The sequence below is a fragment of the Labrus mixtus genome, chromosome 7, assembly GCF_963584025.1.
Source record: "Labrus mixtus chromosome 7, fLabMix1.1, whole genome shotgun sequence".
Taxonomy (NCBI): Eukaryota; Metazoa; Chordata; class Actinopteri; order Labriformes; family Labridae; genus Labrus; species Labrus mixtus.
In genome coordinates, this window is record NC_083618.1 from 15,786,425 (window position 1) to 15,809,034 (window position 22,610).

Consider the following 22,610-nt stretch of genomic DNA (forward strand, 5'->3'; position numbering starts at 1 on the left):
CGTAAGAAGATGTGTCACATAAAAAAAAAAGCCCACACCAGTCATCTAAATTATTGCAGGACTGGAAATATAAATCTTAAAAGAAATTCATATTTTATTTTTTATAGTTTAGGGAGTTCATCTTGAGGGAGTCAGGTATAAGAAAATTAGTTCAAAGCTGTGACTGTTGTTAAGTTTCATGTTCCAGTATAACTTCTAACAGTGTTTTTCTGTTTGTTGTCGCACACTGAAGTTTCTATTCTGTACTTTTTGCAGACAATGTCTTGAGATAAATTCTAAAAATATAAGAATTTGTGCTGCGATAGACTAGTGGTTATGTTGCACGCCCCTCGTTCAGAGGCTACAGCTCTCGTCTGAGTGGGTTCGAATCTAACCTCGGTCCTTAGCTGCATGTCATCCCAACTCTTTCTCGAAAGCGACATACAGCTGAGAGTAAGTGCAGCACTGATTTCTTAGAAAACCCTTCTCTAAACCGAATAATAGAAATAAAATGTAGTCAAAAAGAAATCCTTTGTTTCTGCTGTTTGTCTTTAGAGGATTGCATCTCAGGGTCTGCACTCAGGTCACAGTCCTCCCTATTCTTAAACTTTCCCTGAGCGGCCCAACCACAGCAAGAGGCATCATAAAGTAGCTTTCTTCCTCTTCTGTCAAACTTGGTGAATTATACACGTGGCCATGAATAAACTTTATGATAGAAAACATGAGCTCTTTAATTGAAGAGGCTACAAAGAAAAACTGATGGTAAGGACGACCTCTGTGACCTCCTGAAACGTGAACACCGACTGTAAGTTCTTTAAACAGGGATTTCATCTGGTATTTCTTTGATAACATGAATGAAGATTTTTTTTTTCTCATTGGTCGGCTACTTTAATAAAATCTGAAGATATATATCTTGTTTAATGTTTTTTTTATTTTGCCAATAGCGTAAAGACAGTCTATAACACTGATAAGGAATAATGTGAAAAAATGAGGGGGGGGGGGGGGCGATTACATGGTTTCAACTATAATACGTGACTATGCATGTTTTGTTAAAAAAAAAAAGTACCACTGCTCGTTTTGAACAAATCCCCTAACTGTCACCTCGTCTCATCCAAACGTCTGTTTCTGCTTCATAAAAACCTGCTCACTACTTCCTCTCAAAATGAAACATCTTAACGTTAACAGTGTTCTCCCTTTGCTCATAATGGCTTATTTGTGCTTGATGGTTGTGTATGAGGCCGACTGAAGATCGTACGGAGGAGATTAGGACCCTGCGTAGTGACAGCCAGGCCTTGTGTCAGTACAAAGCTGTCCGTTTCTGCATGAACTCGCTGAACTGTTCTGTTTCCGGCCTCAGTCAGATCCCGCTCATCTGCTGCTCTCTGAGCCGGCCCCTTAAACTACAAACTACAGAGGAGGAGGACTCCCTGCCTCCTCGTCATCTGTCCGTAGGTCATTTCACAATTAGACGAGAAATCTAGTTTTAAACATGCAACATAAAAATCATCCAAAGTTCCAAACAAAGCCAAACTGTTTGTTCAATGACCATCCATTAGTGTGTTTGTCATTTTTAGTTTTGTGCTTCATTCAAAGACAAATCAGCCATCAGTCCTTACATTTAGGAAAAAAACTAAATAAGGCTTTTTCTGCAAAAACCAAGTAGATTATCTAGTTGTAAAAAAAAGTTGCTAATGAAATGTTTTTGTTTCTCCCAATTATAATCCAAGTGACAAAAGTTCGACTTAAAACCAAAACTTTGTCATTGAAATGATCCCCTAAGAATTCATTTTCAGAGGGTCCTTGCTCTGACAGATATACTTTGTACCCTCTCTGGAAAACCTGGAGAAATGTAAAGTATTAAAGGCTTACTATGCGATTTTCACGGCAGAGTTTTTAGACCAAAACAAATCTCTTCAGACACACCTCCTTCATCCACCAGCCCCCTCCTCCCCTCCCGTCTCCACACTTCCCCTACGCCTCCAGACTTGTTCCACTAGCAGGGTTTTAGATGCCAGAGACAACAAAAGAACAGTGCTAAAAAAAAACAAATCTGCCAAAAAAATTCTGCAAAAAATTTCAAGTATTGACATCTCAATAATGATTCGAATTGTTATACGTTTGTCTTTTTGGGCCAAGTCTTTCCTTTGGTTTGGAAAGTCTGTTGGTTCTCCTTCAGTCTTGCGAACATTATCATGCCCAAAGACACAACTGCCCTGAGTGGGCGGGGCCGTAACGTGACCCATGTGGTGGCAGGGCCGACAATTGGACAGGGAGGGACGTTGGAGCCACTTAGTGACACATAAACAAGCTGAAGGAAACACCGTCCGTCCATGTGAACACAGAGCTGAGAACAACAAATCCAAATCCAAACTCACTCATTGCTCCACAATATATTTAAATAGCGTGTGTTTGTTTTTGCTATAATGATATTCAGACTGTTGTGTATTATATATTAAAGCCTAAGGTTGACTTTGTTTGTAGGCTGTCGTGTTGGAAGTCAATATTTCTTGGAAATATTCTTGTTTTACTCACACATCAACTATTCCCGTAGCTCTATTTGGGCGATCATACCTTTACTTCACAGAACCATAAACAGGAGTCTGACTTGCAGTTATTTCCAGTGCAGGTATGTTGTTAATCCAGAGCCCTCTTTCTCTTTCCAGGAGTTTTACGACCATTCAAGGATCCTCTGGCAGGACGAGGGTGTGAGGGCCTGCTGGGAAAGGTCCAACGAATATCAACTCATCGACTGCGCACAGTAGTAAGACTTTCATTTTTATTCTGTATCCATACAAAGAGGTGACATGAAACACAAAGGTATTTCACAACACATTGCCCACTGTGGGATGTTTGGGTGTTTTGAAATGTGGTTAATATGGTTAATCTAATGTATGTCTGTGCTACCTACAATGACTTTGTGTGTTGGTTCTAAATTGGACATATTGTAGGTCGGAAGATGTTATGACCAGACCTGATCAGAGTCTGCCTTTGTTTTACTCTCTCAGAATAAGCAAAACGACTAGATCTTTAAAAAAAATCAAGAGGTTGATTGAACCAACTATAGTTTTGTCCTTCTCAGCTTCTTCTCACTTTCTCTGTTTGTGACTCTCTGGACCTTCATCTCTTCCTTTCTAGTGATGTGAAGCTTCACTAGAAACATTCAACAATATGCAGTGGCCATGTTCTTTGTGTTTGCCATACTGTTCACATTTGTACGGGGATAGTTTTCTGAGTCTAACTACAGTTCTACAATTCATTTAGCAGACACTTTTGTCCATCACAGAGTAAGTACAACAGTAAGGATCTAGAAAAGAGGAAACAACTTCAGTTAGGACTAGATTCAAGATTCAAGATTCAAGATTTTTATTTGTCACATGCTCATACAGATGTGCAGTGAAATGTAAGGACTCTTCCGCAAGGCCATGCAATAAACACTCAAATTGCTAATACACATACAGTATATACAGTAAAATAGAATATAATGTTAAAAAAATAATAATAATAATTCTTTGAATGTACAAAATATAAAATATAGAGTAATGTAAACAATGTAAAGTGTCAGTGTGTGAAGTGTCCAGGGTCCAGTAAAATAGAATATAATGTAAAAATTAAAAAAGAATTAATGGACTAACGGACAGCCTTAAGTCTAAGCAGACACAGGTGCTGACAGGCTTTTTCTTCTTAAAGGGATAGTTCAGTATTTATGAATTGAGATTGTATGAGGTCCTTGTCAGTAGTGAGTATATTAGCTACCACAGATGTTGGTTAGCTCAGCCCCTCTATTGACAGACTGGCAGGCAGCAGAGGGATACCTTTGTTCCAAGTCATTTTGTTAATTTTAAAGTCCTCATGAAATTCTTTACATGGATTCTGGTCTCACTCAATTTTAACAACATACATTATCATCTTTATTTATTGAAAATTTCTAAATATCAAACATCAAAATATAGATTTTATTGTTTAGTCATACTATGTTTCATCAGATATTCTCTGATTCAAGTTCAAAATATTGAACTAAGATGGTAAACATGAAACTATTGAAAAACTTGAATTTGATGTTATCGAGGACATGTTGGAGAAAAATGGTAGCGCAGAGTTAATCCTTATCAACTTAGGTTTATTTTATTTTAAGCATTTGTCGACATCAAGAAAATGTGGACTTGACTTTTAACATTTTCTGGTGCCTGATTGCAGATTCTTTTGCTGTGCTTTAGTGCTCGGTTGTTGATATGATGATGTATGTTAGTGTGTGTGTGTGTGTGTGTATGTCAGTGAGTGTGTGTGTAGGAGCTCTGATGAATCTAAAGTGTTATTGTTGCAGTATTGAAATAATTTGTCACAGTTATATTTCGCCTAAAATCCCAGGCTACCCGAACCTACTTTCGTAACATTTTTCTTTATTTTGATTTTGTCTGATCCGTCTTTTTGATCTCACCTGCCTCTGTTATAATGAATGCAGTGGACTCATGAAGACAGAGGGGTTTTGAGGGTTGATGTTAGTGTATAATATTACTTACATAATATGTATGTAATATTATACATGCAGTGATGGAGAAGTTAAGGTATCCATTACAAGTAAAAGTCCTGCACTCAAAGTCCTTACATTAGCGAACATTTTATAAATATGATACGATAATATGATACATTTCAATTCAATTCAAAAAACTTAATTTGTCCTCTGGGGTCAATTCAAAGACACGTAGACACACACATAGATCAGTAGCAGGAAAACAACAATAAGGAGCGGCGAAGACTATGAATGTAAAACAAAAATATAAAATGAAATACAAAATAGAAGAAGTCGAATAAAGATATAAGTGGACAATGGACAGACTAACTTAATGATATACACTTCACTGTCCCCCTGGGGTTAAATCTTCTGTTTTAAAATGTATAGAGTAATATGGAAAATGTCCTGTGATTGAAGTATGAGGATGTTATGAATACATGATACTTACTCATCAAGTTGTCAGCCAGAGTCTGCTTCAGTCAGGTCTAAAAAAAAATCACATGTTATGAAGTGAATTCAGTGATTTCAAGGAAGCCTGAGACAAAACGAATTAGGTCGAATCACTGCTTCAAAATATTCAGTTGTGTCTTTTAAAGCCCAAAACAAATTGTTTAAATGATACCAACAGAGAAATTTGAATTAAGTCCTTGGTCTTATTATTGATAGATATCTCAAACTTCATGCATACATTTTGTAAGAAGCTTCAAGAGAAAAAAGTGACTGTAGACCCTCAGGTTAATCCTCAGAATTATATTGAATTTATAGTCAGGATAAAGTCAGGAAGTCAGGATCAAATGAAAAACCGTGCTTGTAAGAAAAGCAGTTGTAAAATATTACAAGCTAACAGAGAGGCAGAACAATTGAAGAAGAGAAAAGGATTGACAAATGGAAATAGAGAAAAAGAGGGTTTCCCTGCATTGCGGGACCTCTCCTCTCCTCTCCTCTCCTCTCCTCTCCTCTCCTTGTGTTTCCTCCTCTCTCTCTCTCTCTCTCTCTCTCTCTCTCTCTCTCTCTCCCTCTCCTTCTCTCTCTCTCTCTCTCTCTCTCTCTCTCTCCCTCTCTCCCACACCCAGCAGCTCCAGTGTTATGGATCAGATGCTGGGCTGGGTGGCCAGACCGGAAGTGCTCCCCTCCCCCCTCTATGTGCTTATGTAAACGGAGAAGCAGAGAAAGAGAGAGGGGAGAGCTATTTTTAACCCAGGCGGGCTGCAGAAGGAGAAAGAATGAGCGAGTGTGTTAGCAGAGAGACAACTTCAGCATTATTGATGAAGGTTGTTAGCATTAAATGAAAATGTCAGGGCCGGATCGGCGCGGGAAAAGTCAGGGCCACGCCACACATCCACGCCTCTCCCTTTTTGTAAAACACCAATTATGTCATCTGATTCGTGTCGTGATAAAAATAAAAAAAAAATAAAAAAGAGAAGAAGAAGTTGATGGGGCGGTGATGTGTTGCTGTCTCTGTCTGATGAAGAGGAAGTCATTGGAGCTTCCCTCGCTGTGTTTCTGCTCCGTCATGCTTCTCAATGGTGTGATTTTTCTTGTTGTTTGCTTATTTATCGGGACTTCCTCGCTCCTTATATGGTCACACACTTTGTTTGTGAGGATTTATTGGTTGCTATTGGTTGATGTTGCTTGATAAAATGAAGAGTTTTGTCAGTGTCGAGTTGTCGACTCTAAATTATTGACTTTGTTCCCTACCGGACAGACGGGAATGGGTTTGTTATTCTACAAACCTGAGATATTCCACCACTTTCTCCTGACTTTTATGGAGATATCCAGAATTTGTTTAACAATTATTTGTTAAACATTGACACAATTAATTTAAAAAAATAGGTTGGAGCTGTTATAGGATTTATTGAAGTTACCTAACTATAACATCTAGTGAAGGACTGTTGGCTAGTGAGCTAGTTAATCAATATCTTGAAAGAAAGACCAACAACCAGGGAATGATGTGTGTGGAACAATCAAATAAAGATCATGTTATGATATTATCCTACTGTCAAATATGATCCAGCAGACTGTAACAGAAGAGCCACACAGATCCAGTTCAACAAAGGAAGAGCTGGTAAATGAAGGGTTGGGTCAAAGTAACCGAACTGAAAAATGACCTTTGAACCCTTTGACAATAACCCAGCACTTTAGTTTTTTCATCCAGCAGTTAAAAGCAACATGAATGACTATTTAAAAACAGACCTGGTGGGGCGCTGGTGGAGTAGAGGTTAGAGTGCGCGCCCCATGTATGGAGGCTGTAGTCCTCTAAGCGGACGGTCCAGGTTCGAATCCGACCTGTGGCTCCTTTCCCGCACGTCATTCCCCCCCCCCCCCCCCCCCCCCTCTCTCTCTCTCTCTCTCTCTCTCTCTCTTCCTGATTTCCTGGTTGATAAAAAATAATAATTTTATGTAACTTTCTAGAAATGCAATTCATTACTCCCAGTGAGCACTAGGGGTCGACCGAATGTCGAGGGCTGGTATTCGGCATTTAGTTGGTTATCTCTATCAGCGTATTTCACAAAGCACAATTTTGCTTTAGAATAAAAAAAGGGTTTCTTTGAGCGTTAAGAGAGCGATGCAAACGATGATTGAAGCATCATTTCTACAAAGTCATTTTGCAGCAGTTGTTGAAATCTGTTCTATGCAAAGACATCATTTCATCCCTTTTTTGTTTTCATACAAAAATCATAAATACAGCATTTTATGATATGTGTTGTTACTGTAAGTACTGTAACATAATGGATCTTTACTGCCATGTAATAATAATAAGGAAAAAGAAGACTGCACATGCTCAGGTGACTGTGCAGCTCGCTGACAGCAGACAGGATGCTGGACAGGATGCTGACTCAGCTGATTGACACCTGTTAGAAGAAGACTCAGTGTACTTACATTGATGGGTGGTGGACTTGAGTGCAGTTTAGTTTGGCTGATCGCATTCAGCTCCATTCATGCTTGAAAATATGACACTGATGGTAACAGGATGGAAATGTTTTTTAATTTCAATGTTTAGAAGCTGGCCACTTTTGTAAATGCCTGGAAGAAACATCAGGACGATTTGTTTTGTTAGTATCAGATAATCTGTGTGTGAATGCGAAAAGTCTTGAAACATGATTTTTGGCCTAATTATGTAACGTTATGTTGTAGCTGGGTTTATTTAGACCCAAAACAGACAAAAATAAAAAGAGGTGATTTGGTGTGTTCAGTGCACTAAAGATAGACGGGCTAAGATTGAATCTCCAATTCAATGTTCAAACATTTTCTGAGGCTAAAAGGCAAACAGCCTGAAGTCCAACCCTTCTTTTCATGACATAGCAGAGACTTAAGGAAGCCTGCCAAATAATGCCCCGTCAAACTAAAACATGTCGTCCGCGTCATGTGTCCATCGTGTTTGTTTCAGAGTTGCAAGTAGCTACATTTCAACAAAGCTCAGTTAGCTGTTTTCCTGGAGTTAATGCTAAGATAAGCTAACAGGCTGCTAGCTTTAGCTAGAGTCATTCACAAGTTAATACTAACTAGTTAATTTCAGAGTCCACGTATAAAAAAGTGTAGAGCTTTAGGTTCTTCTCATGATGTGCCGCTCTGGTTATTATCTGTCCATTGTCTGAAGTGTTGCACCAGCCATATTTTGCCTACATGTGCCAGAGACCCCCTCATTTACTTCTCCAACATCCTCCCCTGAGCCCCCCCCCCCCTTTCTCTTTCTCTCTGATGTGTAGCAGTGTTTCTGCAGAGACAGAAAATGGCTCAGATTGAGTCTCTGACTCATCGCAGAGAGAGAGAGAGAGAGAGGGAGTGAAGCGGGGCGAGGGTAAAAGACAAACTCCTTAAAAAAAAAAGAAAAAAAAAGAAATGGGGGGTTTTGGTGTAGTGTTAATTCATTGAGAGTCTCAGATGTTGAGCCTGGTGTGTACTGCTGCAGTGATCTGAATGTATTGTGATGTTTGAATGTGTTAAATGTGTTGTGCGTTCAGTGATTGTGTCGTTTCGGCTGCTGTTTGAAAGAGTTCCCAGTGTTAGGTTTACTCCTCGCTGTCTTTGCTTTTCTAAACTTTCTTCCTTTGTCCCATTGTCTTTAACTATTTCAATACTTTGTGTTCCTTCTTACCTTCATTTAATTCCCTCTTACATTTGTTTCCATTTGCCCAGACTTCTTTTCTGTTTCTAATCTGTTTTTATTTATTTCATTTTAATTTATTACCTTTTGGGTTTTCTGTCCCTCTCTTATTTTAGTCGTATTTAATTGATATTTTTTTTCCTGTATCTTTATTTTTTTCTTTTTCTATATAATGTTCTTCCCTTATTTAATTTTTTATGCTGCAAATTGTAATTCAAAATACATTCCCATGCTTCTTAATTTGTTGCTTCTTATTATTATTTCAGTTATTTTTGTATGTTCTGTTGCTCAGTCTCTTTTCCGATTGCACATATTTTTATTTTATGTAAAATTCAACATTTTTAATATGTTCCGTCTCACTTGTCTTTTATTTCATTTTAGTCATTTACTATTTTTTTATGTCACTTCTTCTCATTTTTATTTACTTATTTTCAGTTCAATTTTTCATTTCATCTTTTAGTTTTCTTTTCTGTTTTTATTTACATTTTTCAGCTTTAATCCTCTTTCACAAATATTTTATATTTTTTTCCTCTTTTGTTCGTTTCTTTGATTCTTCACTTCTTTCATTTGTTCTTCAGTTCCTTGTTCATTTTTGCACTTCTTCCTCTGCTTCCTCTCTTTCCCACTTCATTCCCTGCATTTCTCTCTCTCTCTCTCTCTCTTTGTGTCTCTTTGTTCACTTGTTCTTTCTTTCTCTCTGTTATCTGTCTCTCATTGTTTCTTCCTTTCCCTCGCCTTCACTCTCTCTCTCTCTCTCTCTCTCTCTCTCTTTCTCACTCTTTCTCTTCCCTCTCCCTGTCTGTCTCTCCCTCTTTCTGGCCTCTCTCCAGTCGCACAAGATTTGGAGCCGATTGTCTATTTATAGCGCCTGTGGTTCTGTCGCCATGACAACCAAGCTGGAGGCCAGGGCGCCAGGGAGCTATTTTTGGAGCAGCGCTGTAATGTCAGACACAGCCTTCTCTCTCTTTTCTTTCCTCTGCTTTCTCTTCCTCTCTCTCTCTCTCTCATTGGATGTGAGTGTGTTTGATTAAGCTTGGACTGCTGAAGCTCCAGGTTTAGTCGGCCTGCATAGTGAAATGTAAAAAGAAGCAGTGAAACCCCCTGAATCATCCCTTACACACATTTTTGTAAGCATCCAAAGAACATTTTTTTTATTTTCTCTTGTTGCTTGTTGTTGTTTGTGCTTTACCTTTTTCACGATTTGCTTTGACTTCAGTCGTGTATTTCAGCTGGGGGATGCGGTGGTTTTAGGTCGTGGTAATGGTTCCCTTTAATGGTGAACAGTGAACATCTTGCAGAAGATTTAAAGTATCTAATGTGACTTGTGTGATTACTGAACATTTGTTCAAACGTCTTTAATTGAGGAAAACATTTTTTGCACACTTCTATTTGGAACATTAGACTTTAAAATTGTACGTCCAGTTCATTTTATTTTCTTATCTATGTTTCATGTGCCTGTTTGGAAAAACCTCCCGGGTTATAACCCTGACTCATGTTGGGATATTGGTAAATAAATTCTGTTTTTTGTTAATTTTTCTCTAACGTATATATAGCTGATTAAATCGTTTAGGGGGTTTTTAGGAACTAATTGTACTATGTTCCCACATGTCACCTCTAATTGTAGAAGTCACATCAGTAGTAAACTATTTTTACTTCAGCTGTGACTCATCACAGATTTATGTCAGAGATCCTCTTTTTAACCCTCCTACCTGTTGCCTGCTTTTATTTATGTAGGAGCAGCTGCTGCTTTTCATTCTGAGCTTCTTCAGTTCCTTTGACTCATCTCTCAATTGGGCAAAAATATAAAATTAGTTTTCTTTGTTTATAAAAGTCTTTGAGATGACGCCGAGGTTAAAGGCCCCTTGTTGTTAGGTGTGCATGTTTCTTATTGAATCCTGAATCCTGTCGTCGATTAAGTATTTGTTTTGTAAGAGGTTTACAATAACTGCCTTCTGTGGATGAAAGACTTTGTTAAGCATTTTAAATATGTTCACGAGTATAAAATCATGACGTCATGGTTCACAAATGTGACCAGAAAATGTATATGAGGTCATTTTCACTTTTATTTCAAACCTGCTCATTTTATGTGATTTATAAAGTGAAGGGCGTTTTTTTTTTAAATGAAGTTTATAATAATTCCTAATCCAGCTGTATGTGTGCAAACCTGATGAGTCACAGAGCCGGGCAGCTCAGTGTAACCTAATCCTCAGTCCAGTTGAAGATGTATACAGCTCTAGTTTATAATCTGGCTAATGCTTTGTCTTTAATGCTGCCACTTTAACAAGGTGGATGCTTTATGGGAGTGTTTAACAGATGTTGATGCTGAAGCCTCCAGCGTGAAGATCTTGAAACCTTTACTAACTAACTACCTACTGCTGTTAATATAATGTTTATTAGCTGTCTAATTAAAGAAATAATTTACATTTTTGGATACAATTAAAAAATATATATTTTTAGATTTTCTGTGTATGAAAATATTGTCAGCGGTGTTTCCTGGGGGCGTTCACATTTTCAATTTAATATCAATGTAAAGGAAATTTATTTTAAAAAGTAAGTTTAATTTTCAGCTTCTTTCTTTTTGGAAATTGTCAGTTCAAAATTAAGTTTTGAGAGAAGTTATTTGCCTCTTCTTCTTTTTCATTTTCTAACTCAAACCGGTGTGGAAAAGTGGAAAAGGTTTCTTCCATTAATGTAACAATAAAACTCTGCTAAAATGATTACATTGAAGTAAAAATAAGTAACAATTTTCTGGTTTGTCTTACATTAAATCTCCTGAAAGGATGTTCTTGCCATACAAAAAAAGATCAAGTCAAAAGTTCAAAATACGTGTTATCTTTTCGTCTAAATACTGGGTTATTTTAACTCACCAGACAAGAGCCCTGCGTGTATTTCCAGAGCTGAAGTCAGCGTGTCTGCAGCCCCAGAATAACCCTGACAGGTTAAACATAACACCGCAGCCCCTCTCTGTTACTGGGGCAGCCACTATTATTTAGTTCAACTTACTCTGCAAGGTTATTATTGGCACTTCTCCTATTAATAGGGAGAACGGCTAAAAATTGAGCCGTGTGTTTGTCCTGGGCGTGTCGTCGCCTCAGACTGGCGCTTTAGATAAACAAGAGTTTGGCCTCGGCAGATGTTGGCGACGGCCATGTTAACTCTGTCACTGTAGACCTTTTGGGTTAAGATTCTGTCACTGCTGGTTATTTAGTAGTTAAGAGGATCAGTGTGGGGATGTGTTTGGAGGGATGAAATGAGACGGCCACAGAGTCTGAGCTGTGAATACGGGGTCGGACTTTTTCGCTGCTTAATTGCCTCCGTGTGTGTTTTTTTTTTCTCCCTATGAATATCCGTGTCAGATATGCACGTGGGCGTCTCTTTGTTCCCCAAAATGTTTCTTTCCTCTCCTGACTCTCTCTCTCTCTCTCTCTCTCGTTCGTCTCACACCCACTGTCTCTCCCTCCTGACTCAGAGTCTTCTCCCTCTCTCCGTCTGTCTGTTCAGTTCTGTAGCTCCCCAGCAGACCCAGCCCCCTGTTCCTCACTGTGTGTGTTACCTGCAGCCCTCCTGTCACATTTCACCCCTGCCTGCCACATTCCTGGTTATCTCACAGGGGGTTACATACCTCTGCCCTGAAAGGCAGAAACCAGCGAGCACATTCTCTTTTTGCTTGTAAGTGCGGCGGGAAGAGGATCAGTAAAAAAAAAAAACCCAAAATACAAAACACATGAAGAAAATCTAAAAGAACATGTGAGGATATAGAAACTCTTTAATGGCGATTATGAAAACCAACCTGACAGACTCACTTTACACACTTTGGAGATGCCAGTGTAGTTGAGTTTTAACAAAACACATCTGAAACACCGAGCTAAATCTGGCTAACCTCATTAGCTCGATGTTATATTTCCTTAAAAGATGAATGTAACTATTTTCTTGATATAAGTAGAAACGGCTTGGTTAAAGATGTGGTTACACACCTCTGCAATAACACATCATAGGAAACCTTGAATGACCAGTGAAGCAGGTAGCGGTACGATGAGCTTTTCCTTCTTAGTCTTTTCACATGTTTTCTATTTTCTAACATATCTGGTGATTTTAGAAACCAATTTCTGATTTGGCGCTACATAGACTCAAAAAAGAAAATGTAAAATGAGAGAATAAAACACAAGGAATGGAACAATCAAAGTTCATCCTCACTAACTTTGGACTTTGCAGCCCTACATAGTATAAGCGACATGTTCAGACACAATCCATCCATTGTTATATCTGAATTATTTCTAGATGTGTTAACACATATCTAGTTTATAACAAGAAACAAAGCAAAGACTTGAAACTATTCTGACAAATAGGCATACATTAAAAAAAAGGACATTTTTCTTTTCCATTTTTTTTTAATTATGTTGCCTAACTGATCGTAGAAATGCACACTGTGAAAAGGATCTGTTCTTTATTGGACTAAATTATTCTTAAATAACATTTAGAAAAATGTATGAAACAATGAATAACTGTAACTTCACAAATCCACCAGGACCTCTCAAACCCTCTGTCACCACTGTCTACTGTAGTTTCATTTCCTGTTTGTCCCTGAACTGAACTTTTGACCATGGTAGAATACAAAATAGAGTCAGGCAGGTAGTTTACACAGGAACAACATCTGATTGTTGTTAAGTCCTGTGGTTATTTTTTAATGCGGTGTCTTCATTTGTAGTTAACAAATGTGAAGACAAATTTCATAAATCTGGGGAATAATCCTGTAAAACTCAAAGCAGGCATTTCAGGTTCCCTCACTGCTGATGTTTTATTACTTCATCGTTGAGATGAATTGTAGGAAGTGTGTCTGTGTGTGTGTGTGTGTGTGTGTGTGTGTGTGTGTCTGTCTGTGTCTGTGTCTGTGTCTGTGTGTGTGTGTGTGTCTGTGTCTGTGTGTGTGATCAATGCAGGCTAGTAGGACACTTAATTCCCCCAGTCAGAGATTATTGAAGCATTAGGTTCAGCCCGAACCTCATTCCATCGTCAGAGCGGAGCAGCTCCTGCTCTTCTTCCTGTGTATAAAAATATTCTTTACATGTGAGAGGGCTGTCAGGTCGGGAGGTTTTAAACCCAGTTGTTGCTCTCTGTGCTTGTCGGAGTCTTCGCTCTGGTTATTTGTTCACAAAAGGAGGGATGTTTGAGTTTCTTTTTCTTTAATTCAACAACATTTCTTCATCCTTAGGTACATGAGGGATTTAGTCTTTTTTTTGGATGTTGACAGAAAGCCATACGTGTACTGTTTGTAGGTCGCCCTCGAACAGTCATCATGAAAACATCAGTGCGGCTCACACACCTTAAAAAAAAGCAGCAACAATGTAGGCCACTTCTCCGGAACAATTAACATGCATTCAGGCCGGCGCCTTGCAAATCTGAACTCACTGCAGGCCTGTATACCCACCCACGCACACACACTGCCACTGCGCACAGATGTGCACACACACTCACACACACTCCCGTGCACGGGATTACTACAGCAGCTCCATTGACGAGGCTCCTCCGGTCTGACAGAGCAAACGGCTGCTGGTGACTCAGACCGGCTGCCTCTGATCTCTCTGTGATTTAAAACACACGCCCCCTGGTGGCTGACAAGGGCGCAGTATCCTCCATCTTTCTCATGCTCCCATAATGTACCGGGATGTTCCTTGGGTGTGTGTGTGTGTGTGTGTGTGTGTGTGTGTGTGGGTTGTGAGCTCATACAGCTCTTATTATTTTATCAGTATAGTGTGTTAGCTTGGATTTTAAAATGTTACAAAGTTGCAAAGTTGCATTATTTTGGTTGTTGACTGAGTAGCCACTGGAATTACTGACATGTATTACTCTGTTATTGTCTCTCTTTAGTTTGATTTTGTCCTGATTTAGCTCTAATCAGTTGTATTCTTGTTTTCTTGTTGCAGTTTCTTAGACAGGATCGACGTGGTCCGGCAGAATGACTACACACCCACTGATCAGGTGAGACTTCTAACACTCAAACACTTGTTTTGTTAAGTGAAACCACACAATGAGCACGGCGCGTTAATTGTCGTAGAGAAAAGGGGGGTGACTGAAATGAAAATGAAATGACATAAAAGGCTGATGAGTGCTCCTGGAAAACGGGAAATTTGACACAAAAATGTGGGAAACCAGGCAAGAATGAAAAAAATGTAACAATGAGGAAGCAAATGCTCAAAAGGCCTTTATCATAGTAACTCGTTTAAAGCCAACATGTTTCGACCAGTGAGGTCTACATCAGGGCTTGCAAACATTTTTTAGGTTGATGAACAAAATCTGGAAAAAGTCAACATTTCTTTAATCGATTAATAATCATTTTAATTTTTAAAGAAAATTGCTAAACAAATGCCTTTATAGCACATCTCAGCATGCAGTGTAAAAACTACAACTCATAGTGTTGTGCGCACTGCCTCACTAGCCATTTTCAGGCCGTAACTAAGCTCAGCCGTCATCACGTCTTTGTACATTCATATTGATTTCACAACAGCGTAATGCTGGTGTCCCAGTCTGTGAATTCACATTGCATATTGGGCGTTGCTGAAGCACGGCACAGCTGGAGCTCCACATACACACAGAGTCAGACAGGCACGCACACACTGCACACAGCGCTGCACTCCCCCGCTGGCGTCACTGAGACCGTCTCGCCTCTGTAACGCCTCTGTTACTACCTCTGAAGACGGTACAGAGACGGGGTTCACTCTGTCCCCTTATTACGCCTTGCCGGCATTCAGATTAAAGGAGAACACATCACAGGGGCTTAAACGTCGTGGTTTGAAACGTCTGAATAGTGCTACAGTCACAGTTGATACTCGAACAGAATGGAGTCATTGTTAACGTTATTAGCAACTCTGTTTATTCCCACCATAAGAAGAATATATCAAGTTAATGTTTGCATCTAGAACAAGTGTCACTTTGCATAATGGAACTGTAAGAAAACAAGTATCGTCTGTGCCATGCCTTGTTTTGTTCTTGGGAGTATTTGAAGTCACGAAAGAGTTCATAGAATTTCCACGTCGAGTGTAAACCTTAGATAAAATTGCAGAGGAAAAAAAAAAAGAAAGCAATTTTTTGTTTTGTTGCCTTTCATTGCGTCGATCTTAAATTCTGGACTTTGTGTTGCACAAAACTCGGGGGGAAAGTTTCCTGACATTTTATTTATGAAACAGTAAACCATTCATCTAAACCAGTTATTGACAGGTTATTCATTATTTGATAAGTGATCCACTGTAATACTCAACGTGAAGCAGCATTCTTCTCTCATTCTTTAACAATGACCAGAATCAACAGGAAGTTGAAAATGCCTGTATGCTTTATTAATAGATGAACTATCTATACGGGGAATTGTTTTATAAAATCCTAAGAGCTTCATCAAAAGTGTCCATCCTGTTTTTTTTTACTTCCAAAAGTCCATGAGTTGAATTCATCCATGTTTATCCTCCTCTCATGTCAATAATCTCCACGTCTCTTTCACATCTTGTACGTCTAAATTCCCTCCCCTTTCTCTATGTTATCTTTAACAACCTTTCATCCTGTTGTTCCTTTTCTTTTCAGGACCTGTTGAGATGCAGAGTACTGACGTCTGGGATCTTTGAAACAAGATTTCAAATAGACAAAGTCAATTTCCAGTGAGTATAATAATCGAGGTGTCCTGTCATATTCCCGACATCTAGAAAAATAAAACAATCAAATAGTTCTAAAGGACAGGAAGTAGTTTAAATTCTCTGGATTACAAATTACTCACGTCATGTGTTTTAACTTCAAATATGAACAATATTAAATCATAAATAAAATATGTGTAAACTCTGAATGTTGCATATTAAACTTTTACCTGTCCATGATTTTAAAGTGTTAAATCTCTCTTTCATTAAAACTTATAACATTAAAATCGTCTTCTGTCTCACAGTATGTTTGATGTTGGAGGTCAGAGGGATGAACGTCGGAAATGGATCCAGTGTTTTAACGGTAAGAAGCGTGTTTCTGGGACTGATTCATTTGAAGGAGTGAATTCTCTTTCTAGTCTAATCAGATGCTCGTCTCCAGTTTGTGTTTCTCTAAATCTCCCTTGTGAAAAAGGGTGCATGAGCATTTGTGGTTTTTATCCACCTCTGCTGTGTGAGTCCTCTGATGTGTGTTTTTGTGTGTGCGTGTGTGACACAGATGTGACAGCCATCATCTTTGTGGTGGCGAGTAGCAGCTACAACATGGTGATCAGAGAAGACAATCAGACCAACAGACTACAGGAAGCCCTCAACCTTTTCAAGAACATCTGGAACAACAGGTCAGCAACAACTTCTGGATTTAATAGGCAAACATGAAAGTAGGAGCACGTTTGTTTTCAACACACTGGTCTTTGTTTTATAAGCGATTTGAGAGGAAGATATAAAAGACATTTAGGAAGTGCAAAAGGCTTGAAAGAATTAGTACAGCACAAAAATGTATCAAAACACAATCAGCTGTCTTTGCACTGCTATCCTGGAAAATAACACAAACTAGTTAACAGAGCTTCATCATGGGAGGAAATAAGGCATAACGCCTGCCTTATTGAACAATTCATATCCTTTTTAAAACCTGCTAATTATTTCCATGAGTTTTATAAAGATACATAGAGCAGAAGATGAGAACTCTGTCAGAAATAGACGGAAAAAAGCTGGTTTAAAGTCAAAGTCTACACCCTGTGCGTCAGACACTTTCACACAGTTAATCTCTAACATGACAATAAATGTGGGATCCTAAAAAGAAAGTCCCAGAAATTCATGACCTGAACTTTTTCTTAATCTTTCTCCTCAGATGGCTACGGACCATTTCTGTAATCCTCTTCCTGAACAAACAGGACTTGCTCGCTGAGAAGGTTTTGGCAGGAAAATCCAAAATCGAGGAGTACTTCCCGGAGTTTGCTCGCTACACTACACCTGATGATGGTAAGATCTCCACACTGATATCTGGGGATGCCCGATCCAAACACGCATCTATATTTTGAGCTTAAAGAAGTCAGTTTAGAAATGACAACCTGCTAGACCCGGATATCGTGATGCTGCTCTTTTTAAGTCTTTACGTTGGTGAATGGAGTAATGTTATAAACAGCTTACACTAAGGCCTAAGCAACAAAAGTTGACATCTATGGGCCTGAAATTGATCAAAGACACAACATCAGCGAGCAGACATTAGTAATAATGAAGTGGCACATATTGTGGTTATAATATAGAGAATATGTAGTTTGTCTATGAGACACAATATTCCTGACATCTTTACCAGTTTTTATTCCTCAGGCTGATGTTACCTGGTCAGCAGGAGTATTAATGCTGCTATTTGGTCTTACAGAGCAGAAATGACTTTATTGTTTTCATCACCAACAGCAATACCGGAGGCAGGCGAGGATCCACGTGTCACAAGGGCCAAGTATTTCATCAGAGATGAGTTTCTGGTACGTAAAAAGCTCATGGTTTCCACCTGTTTGGTTTTCCACGTGTTTTACTTGTTGGATTCAAGAATAGACATAAATATCAGTTCTAGTATTAAGCCTCTGAACACCAACTTGTCTGTGTTCCCGTGTCTTTTTCCAGAGGATCAGCACAGCCAGCGGGGACGGGCGACATTACTGTTATCCCCACTTCACCTGCGCAGTCGATACAGAAAACATCCGCCGCGTCTTCAACGACTGTCGGGACATCATACAGAGGATGCACCTACGGCAGTATGAGCTCTTGTGATGGACAGTGGCGTGCAGCCTACTTATCTACCTACCTATCTACGACCCCACTACCAGTTAGCCAATCTACCCTTCCACTTCAACCCCAACCACCAAACAATCGAGCGAGTGACTGACAGACGGCCTGCCCTCCCCTTCCACACAATAAAACTTGTCCTTCAACTCAATTTTAAAGAGACAGAACAGAAGGACAACTCTCTTTCTTTCTTTCTTTCTTTTTTTTTTTAAAGGAAACACTTAAGAATACAACATCATCAACTTTAAGCCTGGACTAACTGCTGTACTCGGCTACACTTCGACCCACCAAAAGAGGGTCAGGACTGGAATCCCTCTGTGCAGGCTTTCCCTCCTTTAAGCGATGTTTCTCTCTCAGATTTATTAACACACACACACACACCCACTCACTCGCAGGTACACACACACTACAGAATAAGACATTCAGAACCCCTTCATAGGTTTTAATGTCTCATATCAAGCCACACACACACAGACACACACACACACTGACAGACCCTTTTGAAAGTCAAGTTCTGCTTTAGACAGATGGCAGAAGTTGACTTAAAGAATGCTTTCTGAGAGAGAGAGAGGAGTTCATTGACAGCGTGCTGAAGCTGAAGGAGGAGCAGAAGAAGAAAAGAACGATGGACATGGAGGGCAGCAAACAGATGCAGAGGAGGGCTGTGAGCCTTTTTGTTCCCGAACACACAAACTAATTGACTAACGGCTGCCTGTGGACATGAGCGTGACTTGAACTTTACGACACATGACCTGCTCTTGAATGGCAGAAACCAACAAAAAAAAAACAAGGAAAAAAAACAACAAGAAAAATATCATACAATGCATAAATTCATGCATACCAGTGAACTTCATGCAGTGCAAAAAATCCAAGCTATATATATAGATATTTATATATGTGTGTATATAAATATGTATATATATAAATATTATATATTCCTGTAATAACACAGTTCAACTTTTAAGTTTTTGTTAGCTTTTACCCCATGTTGTGTGTTGGTGTACACTGTGTGTGTGATCTGCCTTTGTGCACCATTTAAACTCTGCTACCTACACACACACACACACACACACACACACACACACACACACACACACACACACACACACACACACACACACACACACACACACACACACACACACACACAAACACATATATACACACATGCATAAATCTTTGCCCCACCCCTCCCCATGCCCCTGCTGCTATTTGAAAACTATTCATCATATGGAGAATATAGTAGAGGTTTTATTTAATGAGGAGAAATAACTAAACAAAAGGAAATCATGAAGTGGAAGAAATGTACTTTATTGAGACTGGAGGCAACATTTTTACCTTGGAACACACACATACACACACACACACACACACACACACACACACGCTCAAGCCCTCATACTCACACACGCTCAAGCCCTCATCAGTCCCCAACGTCCTACCCATCCATATCTTTGGTCTTATTCTCTCACCTCTCCCAGTCCCACGTTCCTGCCCTCCTCCCGGCTTTAAGTACGTCTGTCTTTATTTTACTGCTGGACTATTATTCTTGTACAGACTGTAAAATGTATTATTTTGTACAACTTTATTGAAGAAAAAAAAATTACTTGTAGAAGATCCCTGTGCCTTGATCACGACTGTACGTGTAAAAATGAGCTAATATGTAAGTTATGTTTCACTGCGCTGTACAGCTGGACGGGTCTGTCCCACCTTGTCCGTGCTAGCTCGCCCACTCCCATCCCGACTGGAGGGTGGGGGGAGGGGCATCGGATTGGGGGCGGAGGCCTTTGGTCTGTTGCTTAGTTTCCTTCCCCCCCCCCCCCCCCACATTTGTTTGTTCGTTGTTTTGCTTTAACTCTCCTCTGGTTTATATAATAGGATTTGAAAAAAAAATGAAGAAAAAAAGATGATCAGACGCACCACCTGATGATGTGTAGTGAAAGATACTGAACCCTAACACGATTTAATATATATAAAATATATTTCAGATTTTATATTTTATATATATATGTACTGTACACTTATATCTATGTCCCTATGTGAGCTGTCCCCCAGGTTTCCTTTGCTTTCTGTCAGTAACATCTGCATCCATTACAGGAAGGTGGCGATTCTGGGAGCAATGGGATGGGTATACATTTCTTTATTTTTTATTTTTAGCTTTAACTCTTTTGAAGGAGAGGGGAATATCCAGTTGCAAAACATTGCTTGTTTCTACATAAACCAAATTCTTTTTGCTTAAAGAAGAAGAAACAGTTGTACAAGTGTTTGGTTCATTCTTAGGCTGAGTACACAGGTGCCGCTCATCTGAGGTCCACATTGCGCACTCAGTTTATTAGGTACACATATTATTCAATAATCCTTTCATGGAGGTTATAACATGCTGTGATGGGAGTTATTTTGCTCACATCCTTTATTTGAATGAGAATAGCAAACATTAGTCCCACCTCTTATTTGGTCACCATACTGCAGTAAATAAAGTCAATTTTTATAGCACTTAACAACAACATAGTGCTCTACAAAGAAAGAAACAAGTTCAAACAAAGTCAAAGGCAACATTGGAAAAGAAGGGTTTACAAATTGAGATCAATTCAAAACATGTCACACCAATAAAGCTGCATAGATGCACAGATGCATAAAATAAGGTTAAAAAAATATGTATATTTGTAGCCTTTGGATTCAGTTGGGGAAGTTGTTCAAGGCACTAAAAACTATAGCCTCTAAAATTACATAATCAAATCCAACTATAATATTTAATACAAAAAATGATTAATTAATGACCTGTTATAAGGCAGTATGTTTAGCTATGGTTTCCCATTACCTGACAACTGTTTGAGATCAGTGTTTTCTGACCATCAACAGTCCTGATGTGTGGTTTTACTCTAAACTTTTGCCAAATTTGCACCCAGCAACACATTGATTTTATTTTCTTGGACCAAGAAGCATCCCCTTAAATATGTTCATTTTTTATGTTGAATTCTGCTGATCCTGCGCTCCTTTGAGAGACAACTTTGATTATGATGACTTTGCCAAAGACAGAATACGGGCTCCACCATAACCTTGCTATAACACTGTCACCAGGTTTGAAATGATTTTGTCTTATAATTTTGTCAATGGGTATTCCCTTAAGTCTGGCAGACAAACCAAGGTATTGCAGGTTACAGAGTATACGTAAGTGGTTTCAGACCAGCTTGACATTCAGCACATTTCATCCCAAAACACAAAAGGGACTCTCTGTAACATATAATTGCAAAATTGAGGTTAAAAAAGGTTTACTACTCTGTCTTAATCTCTCGGGTCTACAGCAGTGAGGATGTGAGAGACGGGATTATATTCACTGTTTATTTTGATGTCGACACCTCCTCACCTGAACTATCCTAAATGCCAAAGCAATTAGTGATTTAATTTAAGCTCAAACAGGACACTCCTTATTTAGATGATTATTAGTTGGTACATACAATGATGACAGTTACAGAGGTTGACAATTACCACGTAGCACTGAGTAAAAATAACCCTGAGAGACACCCATGAACATAAACCGGTCATACTTCTTTAAATCTAGGTTGATCTAAAATAAGTTTTTCTCATTTGGCACCAGTTTTAAACACATGACACATCCAGGAAACAAAAGGTCTAATTGCAGCCAGTATAAGCTCTACTTATAAAGGTGTGTTAGAAATGTTTTTCATAAGCCATCCAATCATGTCATGGTTGTCTTACGATTGGCTGCTGGACTCCTGAACAAAGATGTTTATCACCTGAGAAGAATGAAGCTCATCATAAGAAGATGTGGAAATGTCAGAAATATAACATGAATGTATTTGCAGCACACGAAATAAGAATCGGGTATCTTCAACTTGGAATCATGGAGTTCAAAAAGGAGGCAAAGTGTCAAATGCTGATATTGGGTCAAATTCCATTTTTCTTGTTGGAGCAACAGGATTACGAGTTGAAGCTGGTTCTTCCTGTGTCAGTGACAAAACCCAACAGTTATGGTGTCAGCAGACTGGCAGTCACGCCTCACTAATAATGGCTCCATTGTTTCACCTCACAGTGGTTTGATGTTGCTCTTGTCTTGTGAAGAATGGAGAATTGAGTCTGACTCAAATCCAAGCCCATGTTAAAGCTCAGACGAGACTACACCTGTTAACGGATGATGCTCTGAGGTTTAATAGTCCGCTGCAGGCTGCAGCTGACTAGAACCCTTGGGCAAGAAATTAATCTGCTGAGATTATTTTGTGAAGGAATAAATGAGTAGAAAATATCAGTAAACCAGGACTGA

General features: G+C 39.1%; 1 protein-coding gene across 1 annotated transcript in view; it reads left to right on the forward strand.

Annotated features, from left to right (window-relative positions):
* The window catches only part of LOC132978169 (guanine nucleotide-binding protein G(s) subunit alpha-like), a 33,074-nt gene extending 12,491 nt beyond the window's left edge, over nucleotides 1-20,583 (forward strand). Inside the window, exons 5-12 of the mRNA XM_061043269.1 lie at nucleotides 2,643-2,740; nucleotides 14,516-14,570; nucleotides 16,161-16,234; nucleotides 16,513-16,571; nucleotides 16,767-16,887; nucleotides 17,397-17,527; nucleotides 17,963-18,030; nucleotides 18,170-20,583. Of these exons, the coding sequence (XP_060899252.1) occupies nucleotides 2,643-2,740; nucleotides 14,516-14,570; nucleotides 16,161-16,234; nucleotides 16,513-16,571; nucleotides 16,767-16,887; nucleotides 17,397-17,527; nucleotides 17,963-18,030; nucleotides 18,170-18,316 (753 nt within the window). The 3' untranslated portion in view covers nucleotides 18,317-20,583. The remainder of the gene's footprint in view (nucleotides 1-2,642; nucleotides 2,741-14,515; nucleotides 14,571-16,160; nucleotides 16,235-16,512; nucleotides 16,572-16,766; nucleotides 16,888-17,396; nucleotides 17,528-17,962; nucleotides 18,031-18,169) is intronic.
* Nucleotides 20,584-22,610: the final 2,027 nt, after the last annotated feature.